The sequence below is a fragment of the Odontesthes bonariensis genome, chromosome 18, assembly GCF_027942865.1.
Source record: "Odontesthes bonariensis isolate fOdoBon6 chromosome 18, fOdoBon6.hap1, whole genome shotgun sequence".
Taxonomy (NCBI): Eukaryota; Metazoa; Chordata; class Actinopteri; order Atheriniformes; family Atherinopsidae; genus Odontesthes; species Odontesthes bonariensis.
Genome location: NC_134523.1, coordinates 5,980,405 through 5,997,029, shown reverse-complemented (window position 1 = coordinate 5,997,029; position 16,625 = coordinate 5,980,405). Strand labels below are relative to the sequence as shown.

General features: G+C 39.0%; 2 protein-coding genes across 5 annotated transcripts in view; one reads left to right on the top strand and one right to left on the bottom strand.

The window, feature by feature from the left end:
• Positions 1 to 3,326, top strand: part of LOC142367638 (growth factor receptor-bound protein 10-like) — a 42,174-nt gene extending 38,848 nt beyond the window's left edge. For all 3 annotated transcript variants that reach the window (XM_075449662.1, XM_075449663.1, XM_075449664.1), the window contains 5 exons: positions 463 to 579; positions 912 to 978; positions 1,096 to 1,183; positions 1,518 to 1,611; positions 1,926 to 3,326. In XM_075449662.1, the coding sequence (XP_075305777.1) occupies positions 463 to 579; positions 912 to 978; positions 1,096 to 1,183; positions 1,518 to 1,611; positions 1,926 to 2,072 (513 nt within the window). In that variant the 3' untranslated portion in view covers positions 2,073 to 3,326. The remainder of the gene's footprint in view (positions 1 to 462; positions 580 to 911; positions 979 to 1,095; positions 1,184 to 1,517; positions 1,612 to 1,925) is intronic.
• Positions 1 to 16,625, bottom strand: part of rpl14 (ribosomal protein L14) — a 128,456-nt gene that overhangs the window by 89,162 nt on the left and 22,669 nt on the right. The gene's annotated exons all lie outside the window — the stretch shown is intronic.

Sequence of the window (16,625 nt, the reverse complement as noted above, 5' to 3'; positions counted from 1 at the left end):
TTTGAGATTTGATTGAAAGAAAATTCACCTGTGGATATTTTGTTTGACATATTTCAAGTTATTTCATCGACTTCAGCAGTTTTATATGTAGATATTTATGTGTGTGTGTGTGTGTATATAGCTAAAAAGCTGTGTTTTCATTGAATGTTTTTTTTTTTTTTTAAAGAGAAATTAGTTGAAATCAATCAGAGCCAAAGGTAACCTGAATGCTTCCAGCGGCCGAACCAGAAAGCCAGAAAAGACTTGTGCTTTTCCTCAGAGCAGCATTCGTGGTTTGCCTAAACTGGGTCTGTGTGCAGACAGGATTTGTCATGCTCCAGTGACTGTGTCTGGCTTATTTGACCCCTGACCCTTATAAACCCCCCCCTCGCCCTTTTTCAATCACTACCACTCAACCCCATTTCTTGTGTAACCCCTCCCCCACCCAATCCCACCCTCCACCCATCCTCACCCTCCTAACAGCGGAGTGTATCCGAGAACTCCCTGGTTGCCATGGACTTCTCGGGACGGACTGGTCGGGTCATCGACAACCCCGTCGAGGCTCAGAGCGCCGCCCTGGAGGAGGGACAGACGTGGAGGGTAAGTAGGTGGAGCTTGAGACTCTCTCTGCTGGATGAAAGGATCTTTCAGACGTAGAAAAAAAAAAAGACGTCTAACGTGGGCATGTTTCTTGTCAAGCTGTGATGAAAACAAAAAAAACTGAATGAAGAACTAAACGAAATCTAATTAGTCGTGTTTTAGCTTAATTTGATGAGTCAAACAGTGGGAAAAAAGCTGGGAAACTAATTTATTTTTGTTTATATGGATGCATATATACAGTATATATGTATGTGTATATATATATATATATATATATATGAGTGTGTGTATGTATATATGAATATATGTAATGATAAATATCTTTCTCACAGAAAAGGAGCCAGCGTATGAATGTCCTTGGCAGTCCGAGCCCCCTGCATCCATCCTCTCTGAGCACAGGTACTCCCTTTTAAACCACTTACATACATCCTGACCAGTAAACCTTCCCACATTGATAGATACGCTGATGCTGTGTGCTCCCAAATACATCTAAATAAACTCATGTCTATTTTCCAGTGATCCACAGGACGCAGGTATGGTTCCATGGTCGCATCATGAGAGAGGAAGCCCACAAAATGATCATGCAACAAGGCCAAGTGGATGGGTGAGTGGGGAAAAACGTCTGGAGGCTAATTTTAGGATTTTTTTTATATGATATGTGATATTAAGCAATGCAGAAAGGAAAAAAAACTAATTGCAGGGGGAGATTATCTTGTCAAAGTACTGAAACTGCTGTCATGAATGGCTTTGGTCTAAAAAATGCTGGTGAATTGAAAGGGTTTTTAGCTTTTCAACATCACATCTCAGCTTTCACTTGGGAGATTAGCTCTCACACTTCTTTCATCAAACATTTGAAATGTAATCATGTAAAAATCATAGTGCTGATAAGTATTTCATGAATGGCTTTTGCATTTCTCTCTGTGTTTCCTTTGTATCAGGTTGTTCCTGTTGCGGGACAGTCAGAGTAATCCCAAGGCATTCGTGCTCACTTTGTGCCACCACCAGAAGATCAAGCACTTCCAGATCCTACCGGTCAGTCAAATCATACAATGATATATACGTTTCTGCCACTGCTAAAATCCATTTAAATAAAAAAACAGAGGCACATCACAGCTTTTTGGCATCGCCATCAGGTCCACCTTTATTTGCAGTCTGAGATGCAGCTTAGGTCATAGTTTGTAAAATCTCTACGACAATCTCCTGCCAACAAGCCTCATACATTCATTTAACATGAGTTCCAGCTACTTTGGCAGCTCTTGATGAAAATGGCGAACTTGTTTTTGGCTATTCTTTTTGTAATGTGGTGGCTAACTATCCTCTTTCCTCCCGCTTGCTTTGGCTGAAAGTGTGAGGAGGACGGTCAAGTGTTCTTCAGCCTCGACGATGGCGCCACCAAATTCACAGACCTGATCCACCTGGTGGAGTTCTACCAGCTCAACAGAGGAGTGCTGCCCTGCAAGCTCAAACACCCATGTACCGCTGTGGCCTTGTGACACTCCACGTACCCAACACCCTCCCCTTTTTTTGCACACCTCTCACCCCGAGATCCCCTCTACCCCGTTGCCTCCACCCTCGCCATCACAATGGGGTTGAGGAAATAAGTTTTGGGAATGCGACCAACTCAGCAGCCGGCATTGGAGGTTTGATGTCCACAATACGCTGTGCTTTTCTCCGCCTTACCGCTGTTTGGATATTTGAATGAGACTGGTTAGGAAAGTGTTGCGGATTGTTGACTCAGCAGTTGTCCAACTCCTATGATGTCGTCCAAGAGATTCGGTTGATTTGTCATTGTCGTTCTGATCCTGGGAGAAACACGGTATTTTCTCAAAACACAAGACCCCTGCAGTAACATCTTTACAGCCGGAATGCTGCGGGTCTCTTTGGATAGATCCCTCAGAATCCCTCATCCTTCAAACCCCATCAACCTCCCCCAATCCTCCAGGCCTGATAAGCTGTGGTGCCTGCCCCAACCTCGCTACTGAGACGGGCAGGAGGCGCCACCTTTTGACTTCCTCATTTATCATCAGGGATGGACGGGAACCTTTCTGGGTCCTATCAAACTCGATCCAGGAGTTTCTCAACCTGTGCAGTCCAGTCTGGATAAGCTGACACCCTGTCCCTCCTACAACTTAGCGGGCATGACGTGGCGTCTCTGCCACATCCTGACTCACAATCCCTTGGTGCAACCCGGATCCCGCCTCCACACAAGCTCAGAGAGCAGTTTGGGGAGACGAAAGAAGTATCTAAAGGCAAGATGAGCAGAGCAGTGGCGAGGGTTCGCTGAAAGGACAGAGGAATGTTTATCAGGAAGGCCGTAACAAGCCTCTCTTGTAGAGTTGATTACTTGATGTCATTTTAATGCTGTTTTATTACTGTTGATTCAATGCAGAACTAGTTTTTCCCTCCCGGGCGGACAAATGACAGCTCTTTAGCTACAAGAAGCTGCCTCCTCTTCCTACTGCACTCCCTTTCGGAAAAGCATGCATGTGAATATCCACCAGCTCTGATTGGATTAGGGTGGTGTGGGAGCACAGAGTTACAGCTGATTATGCAGTGCCTTTCAGACAGGTTTAGGAACATCTTGGACCTCTGTATGGCTCGTACCAACAACGCTACACTACCATAAATAACGAATGTGCTCTCGAACCGCCTGCAGAAGAGGAGGAAGACTGTATAATAGGCTCCTGAAAAGTGTGTCCACCCCCAAGCTTCTACCATTTCAGTTATTTTTCTTTCTTTTTTTTTTTTTCTAAATCTAAAGGGTTATATTTGTTTGTGAATTTGTCTTTGAATGTTTTCTTTTCCTAAGTCTGATCTGAGCTTAGTGCTTGCACATTTAATCATCTTGATTTTGGGTTGGAACTGTCAAGTTCGGATTCTGACCACTGTTCCCTCGTACAAAGCAACAAAAGCACTCTCATAACCTTTTTGTTTTGTTTTATTTAGATTTTTAATATGGAATTTGAACAAATGACTTGAAATGTGAACTCTTTTGACGGTGCATAAACGGTCAAATGAGCTTCACTCGCCTTAGTGAAAATTGTGAGCCTTGTTTATGAAATTGAAGAAACTATCTTAAAATGCACATACAGTCACACATTCGGGATTTTAAAGAGATGGATTTACTTCAAGGGTGATAATATGAACTATTATGTTGAAGGATGGTGCGAAGTTTTGTGAAATGATCCTATTTGCTTTCTAATACCACTTTTATATCTGTATGCTAAATATGAAGCTAATAAATGTACTCTTCTAAATTTAAAATACTTATTATGACACTGAAGGGTTAAATTTATAACATTTAGTATTTAGCAAATTAACAACTAAGAAAAACAAAACTTGAAACTTTTCTCTGAAACTATGACGTCTTAAATTCACAAGAAGAGATTCAAATTCTCTGAGATTGAAGTCACCTATTTACATATTTACAAAAACCATAAGGTTTGGTTTGCAGTGTTGGATTAACCTCATCATGCTAAAGTTGCAGCAAGTAAACAGGGAACATTGCATATGCACTTTAGTAAGGAGGTGCAACATGGCAGCATCTGCACTTGAAATCATTTATGTTGTTTTCTTCTGAATTGGCCCAATTTCCATCAGTGTCTCCTGAAAGTGTGGATGTTCACAGTAGGATGTTGGTACAGTGGTTATTCTGGGATGAAATCACAAGTGTTTCCTTTATTGCTGAATCCAGTTTCAAAGTATAACTGTATTAGGTCATTGAGAGCAGGTTTAATCACAGATTTTTCACTTAATTTTCAAAAGAATCGCCGTTCTTTTGAAGAAAATTCAGCCTTGGAAATTGTGATTCCCCCTTCCCTCTCCCCTGGGATCATTTTCTTGGTTGTAGTAGGCCTGGTTTATACTCGCCATTCTGTCCTTTGCGGCACCCACTGACACTCTGGACGCTTGCCGTTTCGACTGGTCATGTACCTCCTGATTTTAGTAACCTGGCACATGCTGCACAAAGGGCATGTTTGGAAAAAAATGAGAGCTGTAGGGAAGTGTGCGCCAGCAAGTCCAGCCTTACTGGAATCTGTATGACCCATCAAAACCCAAGAGGGTACAACTACTGTAAATGTTGCAAAAACATCCGAAATAGCTTAAAATTAAACAGAAGTTGAAAATGTGTAGTTATGTTTGTATTATGCTTATTGTACTTCCAGTACAACTTCGTTTAGAGATGTTCCTGCAGTGCCGCAGCGCTATTTTCTCAGAGGCAACGCCTACTGTTTAGGAAGAAAACTGCAGTGAGTCCAGCACACCTGGAATGAACGTTTATAGCACTGTGCTGACGTCACAGTTCACTCACGCAATGACCAATGCGGCAAGCATAACTGCACAGTACACCATAATAGTCTCTCTTGACCTGGTGCAGTGACTAGCTAAGCTAGGCTAAGCTAGCTGGCAGTATAGCAGCTTCATATTTAACATACAGACAATCATGCTGGCATATGTCTTGAACTGATGTGATATCCATGAAAATTGTATCTTGTAGGACTCAGTGAGTCCGATAAAATTAAGAAAAGATTTGACAGTGGTATCTATTAATAATTTCGTCTAACTTAGCAAGAAAGCAAATATTTTACACATGATCAAGTTCTTTCTTAAAAGCTCTTAAAAATTTAAATCCAACATAATATAGAGAATATTTTCTGGTGGGGCAATCTGGGTAAAGTGTAGCATCATATCCAGATTTATCCAATAGCTTCATGGGAGGTTTGTTTTAGCATGCATGCTAAACATCGGTGATGTCTGTGCAACACTATCAAGCACGAAGGGCTGTTTCTTGAAACTTAGCTGAACAGCCATTTCACAACTCTCATGAAACAAGAAATCCATCCATTTTGCAATTTCAAATTACCACATGATGATTTGCTACTTTGTTGTAAAGTATGCTTTTAGTAAAGTATGCTCCAAAACAAATGGCCAATGTGGTAACACCACATGAGCAGGTATACAGTCTGCCTAAATTTAAACTGAGAAATAAAGCACCAAAATAAAAAACAACAAACAAAAGAAACAACAACGACAAAAAAACCCGCTCAACACTAAAAGTAAAAGACAGAACTAGAAAAAGTGACTACAGAAGAGAAATCCCATTCAGTGAGACGATCATAATGATATGTAGCATGCTTGTGTAATTTTATTGTATGTCCTGTTTGTTTATTTTTTATTCACATTCAGTTTATTTACTTTTGTTTGATTTTAATGACACAAATTTAACCCCTCTGTCACTCTCTCAAAAACCACCCCTCTTAGGCGCCCTCTAGTGGTGGCATTGAAAAACAGAATGTAGCTGAGTCACTAAGAATGAGTTGAATAGAAGCAGCACATATAAAAAAAAAAAAAATGTATGCTGTTTATTAGTGAATATTTTCAGATGCTGCAAAACCTTAACAATTCTACTTAAAGTGGCTTTCAGATTATGAGTTGATCCCACCCCACCCCATTTTGTACATGACTTTAAGTGTACCTGTAGGAATATACAGGTGGGGAAAAAGACAAGTGGCATAAGACATATTTAGCTTTGTCCTCCTCTGCCAGATTTACAGCAAAGAGGGTTAGCATGAGGTCACTAAACTCCCTGCCTGTTTAACTAAACTCCCTCCAAGTACTAACATTGACACACAAATCACTGCTGCCACCAATCAAAACAAATACACGACTTAACCGACTCACCAGCTCTGTGCTAGAAATTGGATAATGCTTGAACCCCCCCACCTCCCCCACCTGTGTCCAGCCTGTAAGCTATGACCCTGTTGTGAATATGTGTGTGCGTTGGCGTGTGTGGATGACCAGACTGTTATATTCAACCTTCCCCTTCAGAGACAGCAAAAAGAACCCCGATTGTTGGTTGGGTTAAGTCGAGTGAAGCCATGGATTTAGAGCAGATGGGAGTTTGGGGTTGAGATTTAGAGGTTGTCCCAGCATGCCCAGTCCTCGGCCGAGGCTCCACGCTACGTCGCTTTCAGTCAGCAGGGACTCTCCTCTCTCCCTTTTCAATCACTGTGCTACAATGCAATCTTTTACATAAGTCCAATTATTTGAATATACCAGTATAAAGTATAATCCATTTTCTAAGTATGTGAAGCTATGGAGAAGAAGTAGATCTAACACTGTACCTAGGTCACAGATCACTATGTATGGGGTGTTGTGCTTTTGCTCATAATACCATGTAAAATTGAGAATGATTTATTTTGTCCTTTTTTTTCATTATTTGTGTGTTTGTTTGCTTGTTTGCTTTTGGTTTGCCACAAAATAACTATATATATATATATATATATATATAGTTTTATATATATATATATATATATAGTTATATATATATATATATATATATATATATATATATAGTTATATTGCAGTATTAAATCAAACATTTTTCTACGATTATTTCAAAAGATCAAACTGGATTGTTGGCACATGTCAAATTTCAGAACATCAGTTGTGTGCATAAGCTGACAGGCTGTCAGAGTTTTCAGCATCCCATTCGGATGCCATTTAAAACACATTTATTGAATATCCCCCCTCTCTGTCACATCTGATTTATTGACTTTCTGCCTCAATGCACACCTGTTGCAGTGAGTTTGCATTGAGAGCACACATACTAATGCTTAACCCATGGGGATATTCATAGTATCTTTTGTACACTTTTTCATCACAAGTAGTGCAATTATACGCTGTAGCTCAAGAGGATTGTGCATTTCTTTATGTTCATATACTCTTATTTAAAGGTTCATAGTTAATTTCTTTTTACTTGCAGCAGGTGCCTCTTTTTAAACAGTAACATGTCCTTAGTTGCTATCCGTCCATGCTCTACATTTATTTACAGTTGGTTGTGAATGTGAAATTTTACTGGAAGTAAATCCTCATGTCAGGTCAACATTACATACAAGTCTCAACGAGTTTGGTGACTGACTGTGTAGGTGCAAGTGGAACTCACAGTGTTGGTTATGTTTTATCGTTTGGTTTGAAGTCATCATAAGCTGAAGTCAAATAAACATTTCAGGGAAAGAAAAAGAACAAATGAACCGTAATCTCTCTTTTTTTTTTTCACGTAAGCCCACTATGCTTTGCTTCATTCTGTCTATGTGGCTCTTGGATCTACATTGTATCCTGTTCAGGTATTTTTGTACAAATAAGGGACTGATATATTCTCTGTTTATTGGAAATTAGAATAAAAGACAACATTGCTATAAACCAAATATGGCTGACCTGCTGCTCTGTTTCTCTGCTCACAAACACACAAATTAACTGGAGCACTTCAGAGTTTCAAGTATCTAAGGGTGAAATGTCACTCATCAGCCACAGCGTATGGGCCCAGCGGGTTTGTATTCTTGGTTGTTCTTGAGTTTTGCAAACCCAACTTCATTATTTTGTTCAGTACTACAGACAAGAAAACTTGGGCTAAATAAAGATATGATGGAGCAGTGTTAAATTTGAATTTTCATATTAAGAAACAAGGAAATGGCTCATTTGAATCCTAGCTTGAGCCGTGACTGATGGTAAGTTTAGTTAGGCCAAGTTCGATGACTTTTGTTATACGATGGAATAACATCATGACATGTTGTTAAAACATATTGTTGTTATAAAACTTTTAGTAATTACAGTACATTTTGAAAATACTTCCCGTGTGGTACGTTAAGTTGACTGATTTGAGAGGCAATGAGTGTAAAAGTAGAACTTTACTTTTTCAAAAGTTTATCTATTGGAGGAGAACTCTCTATGAAAGATATGTGCCCAAGCGTGGCAGAATTGTGCTGTGTTGTTGGGATTGCAAACCTTATCCTGAATGAATAACAAATGGATGGAGAATAGTTCTTAATGAAAGCCTGAATCAAAGAGCTCAGCAACTTTGACATGACTGAATTGTCTCTCTCGATCAAGACCCCAAACACAGCCAGGACGGTGGTTTAGTGGCCTCGGCCTTCATTAAACTTGAATCCCAGAAAGAAAAAAAAAAGGAGAGACAACCCAAATGTACAAAGCTTGTCCTGTTATATCCACGAAGACTTTGCTGTAATCGCTGTCAAATTTGCTTAAAAAAAGTACTGAATAAAAGATCTGAAGGATTTAAGTTTGTCAGTGTGATACATTATATTTTTCTTTTAATTGTAAATATCTTAAAAATCTTATTTCATTCCTTAATTGTATGGGAAACTAATCCTGTTGATGAATGGGAAGATATTCTTAATGATTTTGGCATAAGGATGCAACATAAGACCATTTTAAATTTTAAAGAAGAATGGAGAAGGATCTAAAATACTTTGAATTAATTGTACAGTGTTTAGTTGAGCAAAAATAAAGTAAAAACACTCAAGTGAGTGTCCTCACCTATTTGTAGTTCATCTTAAAGAGAAGTATGCTACAGCAATGACCACAAAATGCATTTAAGTAAAATTAGGCTGCATCTTTTCATATTTTTGCCCAATAACATCGCATTTGAAAACTGTTGCCAACTCTTTTCAACAAGTGTTAAAAAGTAAAAAAAAAAAATAACCATCTCATTTGGGAGTAACTGGATTGGACTCTGTTAAGCGAAATTATTCATAGCAAACTTCTTTTTTTTTTGAGGGGGTTTGGCTGCGTTCCAGTTCGTGTCCCAAAAACTCTCTCCCGTTCCCATATTTAAACCAAACTGTGACCCAACTAAATGGAATACGGCCGCAATTAATGTTATTAAAAACACCTGGGTGTTTGTTGTCTGCTGTGACAAACGCTGACATAGTATTTTACGAGCCGTTACTTCGTGTAGCTTAGCACACAAAGCGGTTTCTCAACGAAAAAGGCCGATATCACTTCAGTGGTGAATTTTCGCTTTTAGTACTACTAAAATGATTAAAGCAGGGCTCAGTAATACGGGGTTTGTTTACCATGCAATACACCCCCCAAAGCTGTAGGGGGAGCTCCGTAGAAAATAGGCGACAGTCTAGCCAGACTGTCGTAAACCCACCAGAGGCAATTTACGGTTTATTTTTCAAGACACTGGCAGAGAGTTGGAGAAGACGACGGAGGTTCGCGATGTCTTCAAAGGTATGTAGTAAAAGTAATTATCAAAGCAGTTTAAAAGCATATCTATTACAAACTACAACTCTAGAAGCTAACCGCATTCAATTTAGCCGTCGACAGCTAATGGAGAGGGGGTGTGTCTATCAGGCTACCTGGCTCGGCTCAGAGCCCTTTACGACCTGCCGTGAAGCAGTAGTTCTCGGCTCTCGTGTGTCGCGAGACTTCCAGAGCTAAACAAAGCACGCGGCGCCACAGGCAAAGTTGCAAGCGCTGTTTCGGGCTAGGTAGCCTCAGAGCTATAGAGTAATACAGAGTTGCGACACGCTTTGAAGTCGCCGCTAGGACTGTCACGTGGTTCATGTGAGCCTCCGGAGTTCCAAACATCACAGCGCTGTCAGTCAGTTTGAACGGGTTTTAGCGGGACGGAGCACAAAAACGATAACTTTAACATTTACGACGCAATTTTCGGTAAATATTGACCCATAATGTGCATTGATCACTTCACCGACGATGTATTTGATCAACGTTTTTCTTTTTTGGAGCGGCAGAGACACATTTATCACCATTTTAAATCGTAGAGGGTACCCCTGCATGCTAGCAGGGGGCAGCTACCTTGTCCTCCTTTATACTGAATCATGCCAGTGGTCCAGCTTAGCATCAGATCTACATCCTTCAACAGAGCATGATGTTACTGTCTGTTCCCAGGATTTACTCCTGTTGTCCCAAACACTCCATCTGTAGAAGATATCATACAGTCTGTCTGTTCTCTCTGGTGTCAGATGGACAATGAGCCCCCCCCCCGCGACCCGATCGACGGATTCAGCGGGTATAATGGATGGATGGATTAAAATATGAATTTAACTTTTTTTCTGGTTAAAACCATATTAATGACAAAATAAATGTGTCATTTGTGAAAAAAAATAAACAAAACAGATTTAAACCAAACATTTTATTATAAAATGTCATCATGGAAAATGTAAAACAAGCCTTAATAAAGAAGTTATTTTACTGCTATTTATACTGTTGGGTAGATTAATCTGCAACAATGAACTGTATTTGATCAAATTTAAGGGTTTGGACATTGTAGAAATCGGCTGAAGCCCTAATGAGGGTTGATCCATGACAGCAGCGAGCACCACATCTGCTGACCTCCCTGACAACAACAACAGAGAAATTCATAAATTCATTATCACAGCTGCAAAGTCATGCTGAAAAAAACTTACTTAATTAAAGACCAGACAGCTAATGCCTCACCATGCCAAAAATGTTGTAATTTAATCAATTTACCGGAGAAAATACGTCAGAAATACGAAAAATGTATTAAATATAAAGTATTTTGGTAATGGTTTAAAACCTAACAATCAAAACAACTTTACACAATGTCAATGTCACCTGACAATAAAAAGTTAACGGACTTTAGTGAAATGATCACGTTAATTACCTCACGTTAGCCTCCGTTACCAAGCTTTAAGCTAGGCCCCTAAATCCATTCCATTTTTAACATCGACATTTCATGCTAACCAAATGTAAAAATAACGATGTCTGAGAGTATACTTCTGATAGATAATGCTTAAAAATGTAAAAAACGTTTAAAATGCTGTCATTTTATTAACTTACCAGTAATTGTTCTTGACGAGCAATTGAGGTTAACGGAGCTGCGTCCCTTGTTTGGAACTGTGGCGTCTCCGTGACCCACGTGACTTCCGCATTCCTTTCTTTCTATAGAAGTCTATGGGAGTGTCGCCACTCTCTTTTTACACCACTCTGGGTAGCCTGGGTGCCAGCCGAACTTAGCCCCGCCCATAAAAGTTTTGGTCGGGAAGTTCGGTCTGGCTCTGCTCAGTTGGGAAATCATTATGCCCGACCAAGAATTGGTCGGACCAATCAGATTGCCAGGGCGGGCTTTATACGATGATGGACAGATGATCAACAGGGACATTATCGACTACGTCACTAAAGAGCTGAACATGGCTGCCGCTGGAGAGCTAGGGTGTGTAGATTCTGCCATCGAGTCTGTTCTACAGGATCTCCACATTGCATTCATTTTGAAAGACGAACAGAGGAACGTGATAAAGGCTTTTATCGATAGAAAAGATGTTTTTGCCGTCCTTCCTACAACAAGTGTGTGTTGCTTAATCTACGTCACATACTACGTTGCTCTGATTGGTTGTAGGTCTATCCAATTGAGTGAAGAGGCATTTTTTCATCTGGTTCGGTTGAAACACGCCCCATACCCAAATCTCTATTGAGCGGTATCAGACTCACATTCTGACTAGAATCGTGAGTATGACGTAGTCAGGCTACGGGCTAGGGCCACCAGATGGAGATGGAAATGTCACCGTTTTCATCGGAACGGGTCAGCCAAGCAAACTGATGATTGCCAAGCAATTTTATGACCATGAAAAAGTTGCATAGCATGTCTTTAAAAGCGCTTACATTAGGTTGCTTAAAGACTGCAATGCTTGCGGTTGATAGCTAGCTCCACGAGCGTTTGTGACCATTTCTGACTTCGGTCACATGAGCATGATTGACCAAATCTTCATATTTGATTAACTAATTGTTTTTGTACTTAAAGTCCTATTTTAGTATTAACTGAAACATTCACATAAAATACAACAGTAAAAAAATATTCCTTCAAAATATAGTGGAGCAGTAGTGGCAAATTGTTTTAGTCATATAAAATGTAGTCATTTAACAGACACTCCTATCCAAAGGGACTGAGAAAGTCCTTCAGTACAGTAAGAAACCCAGTTGTTAGTAATTAGTGAGTATCAACTCTATCTAAATGACAGAAGTACAAGTAGAACAGGTACAGAAGTGCAAACTAAGTGCAGGTTAGGGTGTTGGGAGAAAGTGCTCTCAGAAGATATGAGTTTACAAGAGATTCCTGAAGGTAAAGTGGGAAACCACTGCTTTGACAGCATGTGGCCACTCATTCCACCATCATGGAAACACAAATGAAAACTATCTGGACTGAGACGGTATTGTTTTTAGAGACTACATTGCCAGACGACCTTCCTGAGGGGAATGCAGTGGTTTGGATGGAGCATAAGTTTAGATTGCTGGGTGCGGACCCCAAGTCACTTTGTAGATGAGCTCTAATGACTCCTATTTGACTCATTAACTCCCATTTTTCACCCAGTAGGCTAGTTCTTTACAGTTATGAGCACTTGTGCAAACGTTCTTGGCCGTTATTGTTAACTGTGGCTTTGTGATGGGGTATAAGTTTAAATATGCCAGACAAGTTTGGGAAAAAATTGAAATGGGTTCTATTAAAATATTAAAGACAAAGTAAAATAAAATTGCTTGTGAAGCAACCCCTTCTTTTTGTTGGTATGAGCCACTTGAGGGCAGTGCAGACCATGTAGTATACTGTATCTCACAAAGGATGCCACTTTTAGAGTAATTTAGAGAAGAAACTTTTCTCGCATCCAATCCATCAAGAAAAAATAGGCCACTTCATAATCTGTCGCAGGCAATATTCAAATGATATTCAGTCCAGTGCTGCATAGTACAGGAAGAGTTTTGTTCTGCCTGCTGGTGTCGGATTAAAGGGAAAAAAAGGTGAATATAAGAGTTGAAAAGCATGTTTTCCGATAGGACCCAACTGTTTATTTTATTTTATGGCTTTATCATTATGTAAATCATATGGTGTGACCTTCAGCTGAGTGATGTGTTAAACTGTGCTCTTCTACCATCAAGAAATAATGAAAAATAATTAAAAAAAACACTTAATTTGAATTACCTAGGGTTTTATTATTATTATTTTTTTATCCAAGACCTGGATAAAAGTTGTCATTACTTTCTAAAAATTAAATATGATTGAGAATTAAATGAAAATACTATAAGAGTAGGAACAGTGCAGAGTGAAGGCATAAACTATTCCAATGTATAAATATCTGTATACATTCATACTAAATACAAGATTTTGTTTCTCATGTAGTGCTCGAAGGTCATAACAGTCCAAAAGTTTGTCCTTTTTACATGCTGAGATTCCCCTACACTTAATACTATACCCAATATTAGGCAGGTGGCCATAATGTTATGGATAATTGGTGTATGTTAACTTTTTGCCTTTATTTTTGCACTTTGGCCAATTGTTGAGATAACAATCTGACTAAAACTGTTAATTCTCCATCATCAGTTAAATTCAGTAACACACCAGTACAACAGTAAGTAGTTGAACTCAAACTTTCCCATTTTGGGATAAATAATGAATTATTTAATTCAGTTTAGTATTGCTGCAGTACAAATCATTGCTATAGAGACGTTAGCAGTATCGACAACAAAAATCAAACTTTTAGAAAGTTGAAGTATAGTAGAGAGAGTGTGTGGTTGAAACCTTCAGAGATTATCATGAATGGATTAGTGTTTTTTCTTTTTAAGCTTTTTAACTACTTAGCTGATTATGTCATACACAGCACTGAACTCTCTCACTAACAGCATGGAAAGAACTTCGGCCAACAATTCAGCATCTGGGGTGCAGAAACACTCCTCCACTGTGACATGTCCAGGATTATATTATTGGTTATTAACAAGCACTGCACCACCTCGTCCTTTACTGTGGGAGCAGCATATTTAACTTTCCAAAGCCCAAGTAATGCCTGGAAGAAGACCCCAAATCTATGCTTGTAAGAGGAAAAGTCAAGGATGCATGGCAGGAACAAATCTGAGAAGGAAGAAATTTAAACCAATTCTTCCCTTGGTCGATTTGGGAAATCACTGGCAGGTCAAATGGAAAAGCTTGGATAATTGAGCATGACTCAGTGGGAATGTCAGCAAAGCAATATTATTTATTTCACCAAGATATGGCTGCAGAAACGACTCCAAAGCGTCTACACCGCAGACAATAAGGTAACAGTAAAGGAAGAGTGATTGCAGTGCCTTTTAACAACAGAAGGAGTGATAACGGCCATGTTACAGAAGAGTGTCTCTGCAACCAGGATGTTGAAACGTTTGGCTGAGTGTGTCCATGTTTTTCCACTGAAAGTTGCTTATGTTATTTGCCATTAAGTGTGTACTCATCGGCTAAGTTACAAAACACCCCAATCAATTCATGCTGATCTCTGAAGAGTCCAACCTAACTTCTCCCATTACACTACAATGTTGAAAACCAATTTAAAATACAGATTTTTTTAAAAATTTGAATTTAGTTATCTATAATTTATACCACAACAATATAATGGGGGATTAATGCAGTATTACCTGCCAGCAGTCCTTGTCTGCCTGTATAGTATTTCCCATAACTGAGTGACGAAATGGTTTGAACTTCCTCCTCTTTTCCGTTTTGCTCCTGTTGTGCATCGTAGACATCTCATATGCAACTCATCTGGGTAATGCTTAATTTAGGCTTGTTGTTGCCGCCTTGCACACAGTGTCGCTGTGTGCTGGCACTCCGGGTGCTTGGATGATGCTTCTCTTGATTTCTGCCTTTGTTGCATGAGGGGTGCATTTTGAAAAACAGGAATAGCTACAGGGAAGAGTGTTTGAGCAGGTCTGTAGAGATAGTACAACTATTTTAAACGTTACAAAAACAATAAAAAATTGCTTTAAAAAAAACAACAACAAACTGCTTAAACATGAAATGGAGAACTTGAAACTGTAGTTGTGTTTGTGCATATTGCGCCTCCCGTACAACAACTTCTGAAGCTATTTGTGTAGTGTTGGGGTGCCATCATCTCAATACTGATGCCTACCGTTTCGGACAAAAACTGCAGTGAGTCCAGCATGCCTGAAGCGCTTTGTAAGTGGTTTGGAGCTATGTTGATGTCACAGTTTGCTCTCAGAACGACCAAATACGACCAGCATAATCGCAGCTTAAGGGGTCTTATTCCAGGCATTACTTGGGTTTTGAAAATCTCAATCAGCTGCTTCCACATGTGAACACTTTCCCTTTGGCATGGTTATGCATCATAAGAGGTTTTAAAATGGATAAATAAATAGGTATTTTCACAGAAAAAAGTTCAGTAGCAAATGTCAAGAAAATACAATGAAAGATGTCCATTTACCAGGCTGCCAATGGCCATCTAAAACTGACTCTTGAAATGAACAGAAAATCCTTTTTTGGGGAAAAAAAAAAAAAAAAAAAATGTCAAGCAGGGTATGTGTTCATTATGTTTAATTTTCAAATAACTGATGGCAAAACGAGAATATTTACAGGAGAGAATATGTATGATCTGTACAAAGAAATATACATGCAAAGATAAAAAAACAAACAAAAAAAACGTAGGAAACATGTAATTTATCAAACAAATAAAACAGTTAACAAATACAAGAAAAGACAAAACAATGGGAGGAAAACAAAAAAACCCAAACTGAGGTATCCAGTCCAAGTTTCCTTGTTTTTAATGGCCTGTGCACAAGTTTTCGAAATAAATAAAAAGCTAATGGGTGGGTTGGGGGGGGGGCTATTTCTTTCTTTTTTGTATAAACATGACGCATCTAAACCCCAAACTCAATTTTTCATTTTCATCATAGCTGTTCTGTAACTCGCAATTTCCAAGAAAGCTATACACTTTAATCTTTTTTTCCTTTCTGAATGAAACAATTTGGCAATAAGTATCTGTACATAAAATCTTGCATTCAGCTCTTAATCCATTATGTGAATTACAAGAGTAAAAGTCTGTCTGTCTTCAGTCTCCTGCCTTTTTCTAAAGGTAAAAGAGACTAAACTAAGAGTTCCTCTGTGTGTTTTTATTTGTGTAAACAATCATTTCACATGGTCATAGATCTAACTCAAGTGAAATAATCACAATAAAACCTTTTTTTATTAAAGTACTATAAAGCTAGAGCAACTTTGGTGTACCAATACTACAGAGGCATACAGTACAAAAAGTGTTAAATTATTTTTGATCAAACCATGATTGTAGATTGTGACCCTAATGTGGCCTGGCAGTTGTAACACTCCACAATCAAATAAACACAAACTACCAGCAGTGCTTGCAGTACCAAGTACATGCTTTTCTCTAGATTTATTACAGATACAACAGATGTCTTCATAAATAGTTGCATAAAATGTTAAAGCCGCAACATTG